The sequence below is a fragment of the Carlito syrichta genome, unplaced genomic scaffold, assembly GCF_000164805.1.
Source record: "Carlito syrichta isolate Samal-C Ts95f unplaced genomic scaffold, Tarsius_syrichta-2.0.1 Scaffold307669, whole genome shotgun sequence".
NCBI lineage: Eukaryota > Metazoa > Chordata > Mammalia > Primates > Tarsiidae > Carlito > Carlito syrichta.
In genome coordinates, this window is record NW_007251765.1 from 64,910 (window position 1) to 79,229 (window position 14,320).

Sequence of the window (14,320 nt, forward strand, 5' to 3'; positions counted from 1 at the left end):
TTGACTCATTTGAAATAACCGTTCCTTAAAATGCTTGTACTTAAAGATGTGATCTTAAAAAAGAGGACTCCTTTTCAGAGCTGTGTACAGGTATATGACCCTCTACCATGGTGAATTCTCCTGATGTTATGTTCTCCAGATCTCCTTCACATAAGTTGTGAGGATTAAATAAGTGATAGGTATCATCGGAAAATTTTAATAATACATGTACACAAGATGCTGCTCTTTTGTCATATGCAAATTAGAAGCCATCCTTCTTGTCTCCTTATGATTGGTTGATTAAGATTCTCTTCCTGATGATTGTGGGCTTGGCCCAACTTTAAGGAATATTCCATGTTAAGGGAAAATCTAAAAAGACTTCAAGTAAGATTTCCTGTAATATGCCTGAACCGCTTTTTGGATTAAAGGAACAAAACCAAAAAAATGCACTACCAAAACTGAAGTAAGCACTTTACAACCTTTGCCCCCTAAAAGCGTACATGATTCTGAGGTTTTACCTCCGAATGGTGTGGCTTACCCAGGAAAGATCATCTTTAACTTACAGTGTCAGGAACACTTTTGGAATACTACAGGAAGCTGTCTTAGCAAAATCAACTCTGACAACTTTTATATCCAGGATACATTAAAGAATGGAAAAAATACAAAACAAACTGCATCAATTAACACAATAATCAAACCTTTAGCTCCCATTCTGTTTCTTTGAAGGATTCACTGAAAATTTAATTGTAGTAGGCAAGAGGAGATACGAAATTAAGAAAAACTGAAACAGTTTTCTCGGAAGCATTTTAATATAGGCATAGACCTATATGCATTAAGTTAAAACACAGATATCTCAATGCTAAGATAAATCATTTGGGTAAATTCTGTCTTGGTGACTTTAGAGAAAACAAAAACATGTTTCTTGTTTTATCTTCTTATTTTGCAGGGGCCTTTGGAAGTTGCCCAGGTTTTTCTATCTGAAATACCCAGTGACCCAAAGCTTTTCCGACATCATAATAAACTGCGACTCTGCTTTAAAGATTTTACTAAAAGGTATTCAAGGCTTTCTGCGTAAAGATCTTCAAATTGAGAATATCTAATACCTTAGTATGACATAAGGGCCTCAAGGAACTATTGAAAAGAGAAAATATAGAAAAGCGGTTCTCAAGGAGAATCTGTGTAGGATGTGCTGAACTTACCCTCCCCCCCAACTCGATCATTTCATGTTGGTTTTGGTTTTGGTTTTGGTGTTTTTCTGAGTCAGCATCTCACTCTGTCGCCCAGGTAGGACTGTAGTACTGCAGTGATGAGATCATGGTTCACTTCAGTCTCAACCCCCTGGGCTCAGGTGATTCTTCTGCCTCAGTCTCCTGAGTAGCTGGGACTGCATGCATGTGCCACCACACCTGGATAATTTCTGTATTATTTTGTAGAGATGAGTTTCAGTATGTTGCCCAGGCTAATCTTGAACTCCTGGGCTCAAGCAATCCTCCCATCTCGGCCTCCCAGAGTACTGGGATTCCAGGTGTGAGCCACCGCAGTTGGCCCATATTTTTAATTTTGAAGATTAGAAAAACCAAGGCTTATGAATTTAATTAACTTGAAACTATTATTACACTATTTAATTTGGAAGCTACTATTTATTGTGAACCTTCAGTATTCGATTTCTGCTTTCCTTCCCCCAGGGAACTTACAGGCAGTAACCTTGGAAGCAAAATGTTTGTTCAAATCCCATCCTTATCATTGGGTCTCCTTTTCCAGGTCACCTAATTTCTGTGATCCTCAGTTTTCTCTTGTGCAAACTAGGTGAAATAATACATGGGTATGTCGGGGATCGCCAAGATTTCTCCCAGGTTCAGTGATTTGCTAGGAGGACTCACAGGACTCAGCACTGTACTGGTGGCTATGATGTATTGCACTGAAATAATACAAAGTAAAGTCAGCAAAGGTGCAGGGGCTGAGGTCTGGAGGAAACCAGGGGCAGGCTTCAAGGGTCCTCTGCCAGGGGAGTCTCACAGGACTTGCTTAATTCCTCCAGCAGTGAATTGTGACAGCATGTGTGAAATATTGTCTACCAGGAAACCTCATTAGACTCGATGCCAGTGGTTTGTACTGGAGGCTGGACACATAAGCACCCTCTCCCTGATACATACCAAAATTCCAGACTTGCAGAAGGAAAACAGGTGTGCAGCATAAACCGTAGTGTTTGTATAAACAGTGTAGGCACAGTGAGCCACTCATCTTCCATGACTGATGGGAAACCTCCCAAAATACAAATTCTCAGACTCTAACCAAGGACCAGCCTTGCAATCAGGCTTTTCTAAGGATGGCAGTCTCTGGTGTGAAATCCTAACTCTTTTCTGCACAGAGGAAATATTTATAAGCTAAAACTTGGCACATAATAAATAGATATTTGGCAAGTATTGAGTTTTGAAACAATAGGGAAAAATAGCCATTTATCAACTTGATACTTGATTTCTGCTTTACTAACACTGTGATTACAAACAAAGAAGTGATTAATTCAATTTGGTAATGCCAGGGAAGATTCCACTCATTTGAAGTGAACATTGGAGAACGAATATTAGTTTTTCAGGTATAAAAGAAGAGAAAGGGTTTACCAAATTTAAGAAAAAAATAACTACGAGCAACATTGTAATATAAGCCGTCTAGGCTCTGTAATCATATTATAAAAGCTCAACATTTCAATAACGCTTTTTGACATTTTTCTTTCTTTCTTTTTTTGAGTTGGGGTGTTCTGGGAAAGGTTAAGTTGTCTAGGGAAGCCGGAACCATGGACTCTGTGAAGACCTCATAAAAGAAGAGACTAAGAAAGTCGATTGGGTCAGATTGGCAGGGGCTTGTGTGCCACCGAGTAAATGACTTGATTCTTAACTAATAGAGCAGCATCAGGCCCATGGTCAGAACCCAGTCTCTGACTCTCTTTTGTGGTGTTAACACATCTTTGAATGGGTTTGTTATGGAAAGAAATAACTTTGCTTGGTAATGCCTTCTTCATCGGAAAAAATATGAGTAATGCTAACTTGTTAAATAGTTTGAGATGTTATCTCCTTCTTTCTCATTGCAATAGCTGTCATCAATTGCTATCATTTTCTTCTGCCTGAACGTGGTAAACATCTAACAGAAAAACTGCAGACCAGATATGGTCGCTCATGCCTGTAATCACAGCACTTTGGGAGGCTAGGGCGTGAAGATTGCTTGAGCCCAGGAGTTCAGACCAGCCTGGATGATAGAGCAGGATCTCGTCCCTACAAAACATCAAAAACTAGCCAGCTGTGGTGGTACGCACCTGTAATCCCTTGGGAGCCTGAGGTGGAACAATTGTCTGAGCCTACCAAGTCAAGCTCTGATTGTGCCACTGCACTGCAGCCTGGATGACAGAGTGAGACCCCAACTCAAAAAAAGAAAGAAAGAAAAATGTCAAAAAGCTTTACTGAAAGGCTGAGATTTTATAATATGATTATAGAGGCTAGACAGCTTATATTACAAAAAAGCAAGAAACACATTTTAAAAACTACCAAATATAAACTTTATAAAGAAAGTAAAGCCAATACTACATTTTTTATTCTTGTGTGTTGTCATTTAGTATGATAACTGAATGTTATGCCGGTATGCATATATATTTTACCATGGTTCAGTCATAATATACATATAATCTTAAGTTCTTATTTTTCAATTAAAGAGTTAAAACTATTATTCCTTTTTTTTCTTTTTTTTTAGTTGGGGTCTCCCTCTTGTTCAGGCTGGAGTGCAGTGGCACACTCATGACTCACCACAGCCTTGGCCTCCTGGGCTCAGGCAATCTTCCTGTCTCAACCTCCTGGGTAGCTGAAACTACAGGCATGTGCCAACAGGCACGGCTAGTTTTTTAATTTTTTATGTAGAATATGTCTATCTGTGTTGCCTAGGCTGATCTCGAATTCCTGGGCTCAAGCAATTCTCCCACCTCGGCTTCCTAAAGTGCTGGCATTACAGACAGGAGCCACATTAGCTCTTGAATTACTACAAGATCCGTATCTTGAAACGCTTCTTCCCCCCCTCTCCTATTTTTGCAATGCTCACAGTCTCTTTCATTATTTCCTTATTTGACTCTGTTGTAAATCCTATCCACAACCTTTGGACACAGTTTTCTCCAGCAGGAATTGATATTTTCAGGCTTGATGGAATTCATGGCTTTCTCCATAACAATGACATCTTCAATGACGTTCCTGGTGTTCTCTCTATGGGGTTCCTCTTTCATAGCATTGACTATCCTTTCCATAGGCTACCATGTGTAATGGGTCTTAAAGGTCCTCATGATCTCTTGCTCTAGAGGCTGAATTGGAGACGTTTTGGGGGACAAGTAGGCCACTTCATCATCTTCAGTGTCAAACTCATGGGATTCTAGGAGGTCAGGGGCATTGTGCAACATCAGAAGAACTTTAAAAGGTAGTCAGTCCCTTGCTGATAAGGTGCTTTCTGACTTCAGACTTTCTGACAAAGCAGTGATGGAACCAGTCCAGAAAAAGGCTTCCCATTGTCCAGACCTTCTTGTTGTACAACCAGAAGTCTGGCAGCTGGTGTTTATCTTTTCCCTTCGAAGCTCGGGGATTAACATCTTTATAGATAAAGATAGTCCTGATCATGAACCTGACTGCATTTGCATGAAACAGTAGTTAACCTGTTACTTCTTGCCTTAATTCCTAGCACCTGACTCTCTTTCTTACGAATAAATGCCCTTTCTGGTTTTTGTTGTTGTTGTTTCTCAGAATAGGGCACTTTTGTCTGCATTAAAAACGGGTTGTTCAGGCAAATACTCCTCAACGATTTTCTTAATGACATCTGGGAACTTGTTTGCTGCCTCTTGGTTGGCAGAAGCTGCTTCTCCTGTTATCTCAGCATCTTTTTAAAAGCTAAACCTCCTAAAATTATCAAACCAGCTTTGGCTGGCATTAAATTCTCCAGCTTTAGATTCTTCACTTTCCTTTGCTTTATTTATTTATTTATTTTTTTGAGTTGGAGTCTTACTCTGTCGCCCAGACTGGAGTACAGTGGCCGCTCCCAGCCACTGCAGCCTCGACCTGCTGGGCTCCGGTGATCCTTCTGCCTCAGCCTTCCAAGTAGCGGGGAGTTACAGGCATGCGCTACCACGCCCGGCTGATTTTTTTGATTTACTGTAGAGATGAGGTCTCGCTGCCCAGGCGGGTCTCGAACCCACAGGCTCAGGCAATCCACTCACCTCAGCATCCCAAAGGCGCGGGATTACAGGCTGAGCCACCGAACCCAGCTTCCTTTGCTTTAAATTGTCTTATAATGACTTCACTTTTTCTCTGATCGGGCTAGAGTCTACAAGTATGCCTTTCTTATAGCAATCCTGCACACACATAAAGGCTGCATTTTCAGTATGAGATAAAAATGTATTTCGCAGAAAGTGCGAGGTTTTCATACCTGCTGGCTTCACAAATTTCATTTTCTGTTTTTACAGTGGTCTTTACTTTAGATTAATTTATCTTGAAACACCAGGCAACTGTAGCTGCAGACCTCAGTCTACAGTGCATGTCAACAAGTCACCTTTTCCCCGTAATGCATGACGTCTCTCTGCTTCCTGGGAGCACTTCCCACATCACCGTAGCACCTCTTATCGGTCCCAGGGTGTTATTCAAGGTTTACGGTATTGCACTAAACACAATAAAAAATGCACAAAAACCACGAGTGATCCCTTTTTACTAGAGAGAGGAAGTACTCTCATGGAGATGATCAGTGTCACCCAGCATTTTAAGCCAGTACTCACACTTGAGCTCACCGTGATAGCAACAGAAGGTGGCTATGAAATTATTGCAGTAATCTGGCTGTACTCCTGATAATTGTATGCCTTTATGACTTAATACTGAATTTTATATGTGTTTACATTTCTCGCTATTGCAAACGGCACCATGTAGGGTCTCTTAAGTGTTTATGGGGTAATTTTTGATAAATTTTGACTTTTTTTTAAAGCAGGATTTATTGAGAGAACAGAAAAGTTCCCACAGTGGGAGGGCACCTGAGGGGGTTGCCCAAATTTTGACTTTTTATAATAGAGTTGTTAATGTACAGTATAAATGATGAAAATCTATTATTCACGACATACCTTTTTCTCAACTCTTCCAATATTTCTAGAGTACTCAATTCATCTTTGAATTTTTTTCACAGAGTTTCAAAAAATTTTTCAACATATTTATTGAAAAAAAAAAATACACATGTAAGTGGACCTGGGCAATTCAAACCCATGTTATTCAAGGTTCAAATGTACTAGCACTACCAACTGTGCACGTTTACTAGTCTGTTGTTTTTAGGTTGTTTTTTTTTTTAAAACTTGTTTTCATTAATCTTGAATAGGATAAAATAATATTTGTGACATTTGCCATTAAAGCATAGGAAGGAAAAAGTCATGTGCCTCCCTCCTCGCTTGAGAATTAGAGCTTCAGGCCAAGTGTGGTTGGCTCAGCCTATAATCCTAGCACTTTGAGAGGCCAAAGCGAGAGGATTGCCTGAGCCCGGGAGTTCGAGACCAGCCTGGGAAACTTGGTGAGACTACATCTCTACAATAAGTCACAAAAACTAGCCAGGTGTGGTGGCGTGCGCCTGTCATTCCAGCTACTTGGAAGGTGGAGGTGGAAAGATTGCCTGAGCCTAGCAGGTTGAGGCTGTGGTGGCCATGAGCATGCCATTGCACTCCAGCCTGGGTGACAAAAGTGAGATTTCAACTCAAAAGAATTAGAGCCTCCCCTTCCTCTGAGGTCCCTCCTCATGTACTCTTCTCTGATCTATGTCCCTTCCTTCAGAGGTAACCAGTGTCCTGAAATGGATATTTATCATTTCTTGTCGTTACAGTTTTATCATAAATGAATGTTTTCCTAAGTAACATATTTTTTAGCTTTGCATTTTTAACTTTGTGTAAATGAGCACTGTATATATTTTTTGTGACCTGCTGTTTTCAGTGTTTATGAGATATATCTACAGTGTTGCTTTTGTTAATTTATTTTTATATATTCCAGTGTATAAATAGGCCATGATTTAATTCATTTGTTGATGGATATTTTGATTGTTTCCTTTTTTGTTTTTAGTCCAAAGAATACTATTCAGATAATCTTCTACCTATTTCTGTATGTATATATACAAGAGATTTTATAGGGCTTATAACTAAGAATAGTGCTGTTGGTTTATAGTTTTTCTTCAACCAGAAGATGCCACATTCTTTTTCAAAGTGTGTAAGCCAGCATGCTCACCAGTAGCATTTAAGAGAATTTTTATTACTATATATCTTTACCAGTACTTGATATTGTCTAACAATTTAACTTTTACCAATCTGGTGAATATGAAATGATGTGATTTTAGATTAAATTTGCATTTCTCTGATTATCAAAGAGGGTGAATATGTGTTCATGTGTTTTTTAACTATTTCTTTCCTCTTCTGTAAAGTTGCATGTTCAAGCCTTTTGCCATTTTCCTGTTGAATTCTTTTCCTTATTGATTTCTAAGGGTATTTATATGTTCTGGATATATAATGTTTTATCATTTGTAAGTATTACAAATGTCTCCTCTGAATTTGGAACTTAACTTTTTTTTTAATAAACAGAAGTTCTTAAATTTAATGTAGTTAAAATTTTCAGTATTGATGATTCAATATAGGCTAAACAAAAGGGAGCGGAGAAGGTTTTTTTTGTTACATTTTTAAAAAGACACTTGCGAGAGATCCAGGTGCTGTGGCACATGCCTATAATCCCATAATCCCAGGTACTCAAGAGGCTGAGGCAGGTTGATTGCTTGAGGCCAGGAGTTTGAGTCCAGCCTGGGCAACATAGTGAGAACCCATCTCTATATTTATTTATTTATTTATTTTGAGTTGGAGTCTCACTCCGTTGCCCAGGCTGGAGTGCAGTGGCATGCTCATGGCCACCCCAGCATTGACCTGCTGGGTTCTGGCGATCCTTCCGCCTCAGCCTTTCAAGTAGCCAGAACTACAGGTGCCTGCTGCCACACCCGGCTAATTTTTTATTTATTGTAGAGACGAGGTCTCGCCAAGTTGCCTGGGCTGGTCTCGAACCCGTGGTCTCAGGCTGTCCAACTGCCTCGGCCTCCCAACATGCTGGGATGGCAGGGTGAGCCACCGAGCTCAGCCTACTTCTTTTTTAAAAATTCATTTGCAGTTGATTTTCGTGTATGGCTCAAGGTAGGAGCAGTTTGATTTTTGTCCATACTGATAGCTGATAATGATCTCAGCCCCATGTATTGAATATGGTATGAAATATAGGTTAGCTTTTTCTTCCATATGAATATCCAGCTAGCACTACTCATTTGAAAGATTGCCTGCCCTTTCCCACTGTTTCACATGTCATTACTGTTATAATTAAGTGTCCATGCTTGTGCGTGCCTGTCTCTGGGATTCATTCTTCTGCCTTGCTCTGTCTATCTCTCCTGGAGTCAACGCCATGCTGTCTTAATTCCTACAGCTTTACAATAAGCAAGACTATCTGGAGAGCAAATTCCTCTCACCTTATTTTGTTCAAGGACCATTTTTGGCCCTTTTACTTTTTATATCAGTTTTAAAGTTTAGAATCAGTTTGTTACTCCATTCATCCCAAAAATTATTAACCTGAATTTACAGATCAATTGAAAGACAATTATGTCAATCCATGAATATGGTATATTTCTCCATCTACTTAGGTCTTTTAAATATTTTCTTAATATTATCAAAATTTTTTGTGTAGATATCTTGCACTTTTTTGTATATTACTTAGTATTTAATACTTTTATGCCTTTGCTAATTTTATCTTTTAAAATTGCGTTTTTTGTTTGCTGATATAACAAAAGGTGGTTGACTTTATGTATTAATTTTACATGAGAACTTTACCAAACTTACTTGTTAATTCTAATAATTTGTAGGATTTTGTTCTTGTCTTACGATGATTAGTTAAGGACCGCCAGTACTGTGTTGAATAGGAATAGTTACAAAGGGCATCATTTTCTTGTTTCTAATCTAAAAGGAAGGGTTTTCATCATTGAGTATAATGTTTGCTTCAGGTTTTTTGAAGCTATGTTTAATTAGGTTAAGGGAGTACCCACCTATTTATAGTTGTGTGGAGTTTTTATTATGGCAATTTAAAAATTTTGTTATCAGATGCTTTTTTCTGCTTCTTTAATCTTGGGATAAGTTACATTTGTGGATTTCAATCTCCAACCTTTCATTTATTTTAGGGTAAACAACGTGGTCATGGTGTATGTGTGTAATACATTAGTAGAACAATTTCCTTTGAAAGTCCTCCCTCAGTATCCATGGGGGGATTGGTTCCAGGACCCTTTGTGGATACCAAAATCTGCAGATCCTCAAGCTCTTTCTAGTAAATGGCTTAGTATTTGCATATAACCTATGCATATCCTCCTGTATAGTTAAACCATCTTAGATTACTCATTGTACCTAATACGGTGTAAATGCTATGTAAATAGCTGTTATACCATATTGTTTGGGGAACAATGGCAAGAAAAATGTCTCTACATGTGCAGTATAGACAGCTGTTTAAACAGTGTTTGAATCCATGATTGGTCTAATTCTTGATGCAGTTTGGCAATTATTTTTATGGGTGAGATTGGAGTATGACTTTTCCTGATAGTCCCCATTAGATTTTGGTGTCCCCACCTTGAAAAATAAAATGGGGATGCCTCTCATGAATGGTTCTTCTCCCCTTTACTCCTGAATTGATTTGCATATACTCTAGAATATAATTGTGTTGCCTGGGGTTATTGGCCCCTAGAATTTTTAGTAGAATATGCATGTTAGAGTTTTCTTTGTGGATAGATTTGTGACTTATTCAGTATATTTGATTGATTGATTTTAGCATTAGTCTTGTTTTTTCTTAATTGAGTCTGTTTTGCTAAGTCATTAATCTAGTAAAGTATAATATCAGGTTGTTTTGCATTAAATTGTACATAATATCCTCTGCCTCTTTATTAACTTCTGTTATAGTTGACTTTCTGTTTTGTTGTAAATTCCTAGGGCATATTTGATCTCTCATGTAATCTTGGTAGAGCTTAGTGTATTTTTTTTTTTTTTTTAGTTTTTTCGAAGAACCAACTTTTCTTTGTTGTTGTTTTTTTTTTTTTAATTTCCTTTCTATTCTTTTTAAATTACTTAGTTCTCCAGCTTTAGCCTTATTTTCTAATACAAGCATTTAAGGCTGTGCATTTTATATTAAGTATCATTTTGGTCGTATTCCACAGATATGTGTGTGTATGTGTGTGCACCTATATATATACACACACACACATACATATATATATAACTTTTTAACATCCTTTATTGAGGTACATTTTCTTAAATATTTGAATAACTTGGATAAAGGATTTTCATCAAGATCTATTCAGTTAAGAAATATTTATTTGAACACAGGCAAAGTCTGTACCACGTGTTATTGGTACCACATAAATGAGTATAATTATATCCCTGAATTTCTAGTCTAGTGGTGGTGTGAAAAAAATGGCTTCAAATATCACTAAATGGTTAATTTAACCAAAAGCTACAATTTTCAGTGTAATGAAATCTGGAGGCAAATGTTTGTTAGATGTTCAAGGAATTCAGTTGGTCTTTTGTTCCCTGCCTTAAATCTAAAACAAAAGAGGATTATTTACTATCTAACTGAAAAACTGAATGTCCCCATGATAGTAAACATCCATTTTATATATATATATACACACCTAGGACATTAAATCCACAAACTATGCTGGAAGTAATCTTTTGATAACATGCAATTTTTCCTAGGTGTGAAGATGCCTTAAGAAAAAACAAGAGCTTGATTGGGCCAGATCAAAAGGAGTATCAGAGGGAACTGGAGAGAAACTACCATCGTCTTAAAGAGGCCCTGCAGCCACTTATCAACAGAAAGATCCCTCAGTTGTACAAGGCAGTATTGCCTGTCACCTGCCACAGGTCTGCTTATTTTTATGTGGTTTTTAGGCACTGTTCTCTGTGAAACGTAACAAGTTCAACTGGCATAAGCCCTTTTACAGGTTAAGCATACCTTACCTAAAAGATCCAAAATTCAGAATGCTCCAGTGAGCGTTTCCTTTGAGTGTCATGTCAGCACTAGAAGTTTCTGATTTTGGAACATTACAGATTTGGGATTTTCAGATTAGGGATATTCAGTCTGTACCACCTATACATTAGTCAGACTACAAATAAGGCCAGTCTTTCTGTAATTCAGGAATCATAAAGCTATGTTAAGTACTCATACTAACTTAAGCCTAGCCTGATAAATCTTTTCCCTAAAAGTCCCGTCATCCTTTCTGGTGAATTTTTGGGAGAACTCACTAGCATGTATCAGGAGCCGGGCATTCCTTTCCATTAGCCGTGACCATAAACAGCATACAGTTATACAAGGCAGTTATGTTCTTGAAGATATGCATCAAAGCAGGTAACTCCATGAAGTATCTCAAAGGCTGCAGTGTTTTTCTCCATTTTTTAAGTGTGGCAGATAAGTGGAAATAACTTGGAATGTTCTACAACTAAATCCTAGTTCTTTTTGAACAGGTAATTCAGTTTTTAGATCTCTATGTAATGAGATGATAACACGTACTTTGAAGAGGTTGTTGTGGTGATTAAGTGACATTACAGATGTAAGTTCCTAGGACAGTGCCTGACATTCCACTCTGTGGCACCCGAATTCTGGAAAAGGCACGATAGCTGTTAAAAGTAAACTCCCTTTCTTGCATTTTGATATCAAATTCACATACAAGTGTTGAATTTTTGTGGCACTGATTTTTCACCTCTCTCTTCTTTTGAAATAATTACCTAAAATAGTAAAGCTATTACATTGTGAGTACCTGACAGCTTGCATTTGGAAGGCCACTGAAGTTGCTTCCAAGAAAGCAGAAGATACATGGTCCACTATGCTGCAAAAAAAAAAAAAAAAAAATTAAACTGGCTCTTTAATCACCCAGGAATTAGCCCCTGTTCTTCAGTGGTCCAATGTGTATGTACTTCTGGACCTGTGAAAAAAATCACGTATTCCTAGGACATTCACCCAGTGTCTACTAAGCGCCTGCGGCCTGTTATAAACAGTCTCCCACAGGAAGCACATAGGTCATCTGGACCTCTTCCATGATCTGTAATAAAAGAGGCCTGACCAGAGGGCCTGTTTAGATTCTTATTCTCTGGTGGAACATCGTTTTGCTTCCACCATCCTATCCTCCTGTGAGACATCCTAGAAGGTGGTTTCCTCTAGGAATTCCCAGTGGGAAACAACACACTGATTTCCTCCACTTGAATTTCCCCTTCAGTCTTTCTAGAACTGTTTCCTTCTTGCTGTTTCCACTCCCTTCCACCAGTCCTCCACTCGCCAGTCAGTGGTCCCTGAGGGTCTGCGTGCTGGGTCCCTGACATAGGAGGCACTTGCCTGATCCTTGTCTGTTCCTTCAGATCTGCCGTTCCTTTCCGTGGAATGGCTGTATCCTTCCTACCTCACACAATAAAAAAGAACCTTCCCTGAGTTGTACCTTCCTTGGGGATCTGCTTGTTGGCCAATCCTCCAAGCTTTCGATCTTAATAGTTCCAGGAAATTTTCTGGAATTTAGGAAAAGCTTTTTGATGAAAAAATGCAATTTTCTTTTTTGTTTTTTTGAGTCAGAGTCTCACTCTGTCACCCAAGCTGGAGTGCAGTGGCATGCTCACAGCCACCGCAGCCTGGACCTGCTGGGCTCAAGTGATCCTCTTGACTTACTCTTCTAAGTAGCTGGAACCACAGGCGAGTGCCACCAATCTGGCTAATTTTTTTATTTATTTATTGTAGAGATGAGGTCTTGCCAAGTTGTCCAGGCTGGTTTCGAACCCCTGGACTCAGGCAATTCTCTCGCCTCTGCCTGTGCCTCCCAAAGTGCTGGGATTACAGGTGTGAGCCACTATGCCCAGTGTGCAAGTTGTTTTTAATAAGACTGCTATTTATAATATCATATAGAAGGCTATTTTATAAAATAATAACAAAATTTTATTAGTTTTAATTTCTAATATGGCAAATAGCCACAAAAGATTCCTGGGGCTCTCAATAATTTTTAAGAGTGTAAAAAAGGACCTGAAACAAAGTTTGAGACTCACCGGTTTAAGACTCAAAATTTAATATGTATAGAAACACCTGCCTTCTGCCATTTAGTAACACTACATCTTTTCCCAAAATCTCTCTCATTATTTCTTAAGTCCTTGTCCTGTTTATCACAGTATTTGTGGCCCAGCTGGACAGATAAATACATGATCAATGGATTTGACAAAGTGGTTACTATAATACATTTCTCATCTATAAAGAAATCTATAAGCCAGAATCTATAAGGCAGAGTATGTCAGATGAGCATCTAACTTGGGAGTAAGAACTGGTGGCAGAACCCTGAGATGACTCTGGCAGAAAAAAGCATGTAAAAATTTCAAAGGTGTTTGCAAGAATTGTTTTCTTACAACTGTATCCTCTCCTTTTTCCCCAGAGATTCCTTCAGTCGCATGAGCCTTCGCAAAATGGATCTCTAAAATAAATGCAATTGTTTTAGTCATTAGAAAAGAGCCGTGTACTCACCATTGAGTATGAAAAGAAGCAAAGATATATTGAAAAATAAGATGGGATGGAATTCTGAAAATTGCAGCATTACTTTACTCATTGAAGAATGCAGTGGCCAAGACAATATCAAATGCAGATTGTTAAAGTTTGAGAATCGTGGCTATGGTTTCTAATGTTCTGGTAACATGCTGTTCTTTTTTAAGACATTTTAATGACTCAAAGGTACAATATACATTTACTGTTATTTATACCATAGCTAATGTTAAATTTATTTACTTTAAGTTCATATTTTTTAATTTATATTACCATTTATAGATTCATTTTGGAACCATTTTAAATGTAGTAATACTTATTTTAAAGGTACTATTAAAATATGTGAATGTTTACACTAATTTTACTGAGTGGGACTTCTAAAATGTTTATTGACAGAGACAGATAGTTAACGGTTGATTCAAGGATTCATTCCAAGCCTAGCAAAATGAAAATGAAAACGTATACTTTATAGGCCCAAAAAAGAACCCCAAATTAAATAAATGCATTAATGAAGATGAATACTGGTAACTGGTTTGTAAAGTCTTAAAACTGGTTTTCAAGTTATTTTCTATTGAGAGACCCCAAAAATAAATTTAGAACTGTAGAAATAATTTCACCTGATAAAGCTTTTGTCTGTAAATGATGATTTATACACTGGACTAGCTAATATCAGTAATAAGAGCTTGATCTTGAGTGCATCTCCTTATGCCAGTGATAGTAGTATGAACGTCATGACTCAGCAC

General features: G+C 38.1%; 1 protein-coding gene across 2 annotated transcripts in view; it reads left to right on the forward strand.

The window, feature by feature from the left end:
- LOC103266916 (dedicator of cytokinesis protein 7-like) overlaps positions 1–13,936 on the forward strand; it is a 69,224-nt gene extending 55,288 nt beyond the window's left edge. For both annotated transcript variants that reach the window (XM_021715784.1, XM_008064530.2), the window contains exons 19-21: positions 926–1,032; positions 10,769–10,936; positions 13,474–13,936. In XM_021715784.1, the coding sequence (XP_021571459.1) occupies positions 926–1,032; positions 10,769–10,936; positions 13,474–13,516 (318 nt within the window). In that variant the 3' untranslated portion in view covers positions 13,517–13,936. The remainder of the gene's footprint in view (positions 1–925; positions 1,033–10,768; positions 10,937–13,473) is intronic.
- Positions 13,937–14,320: the final 384 nt, after the last annotated feature.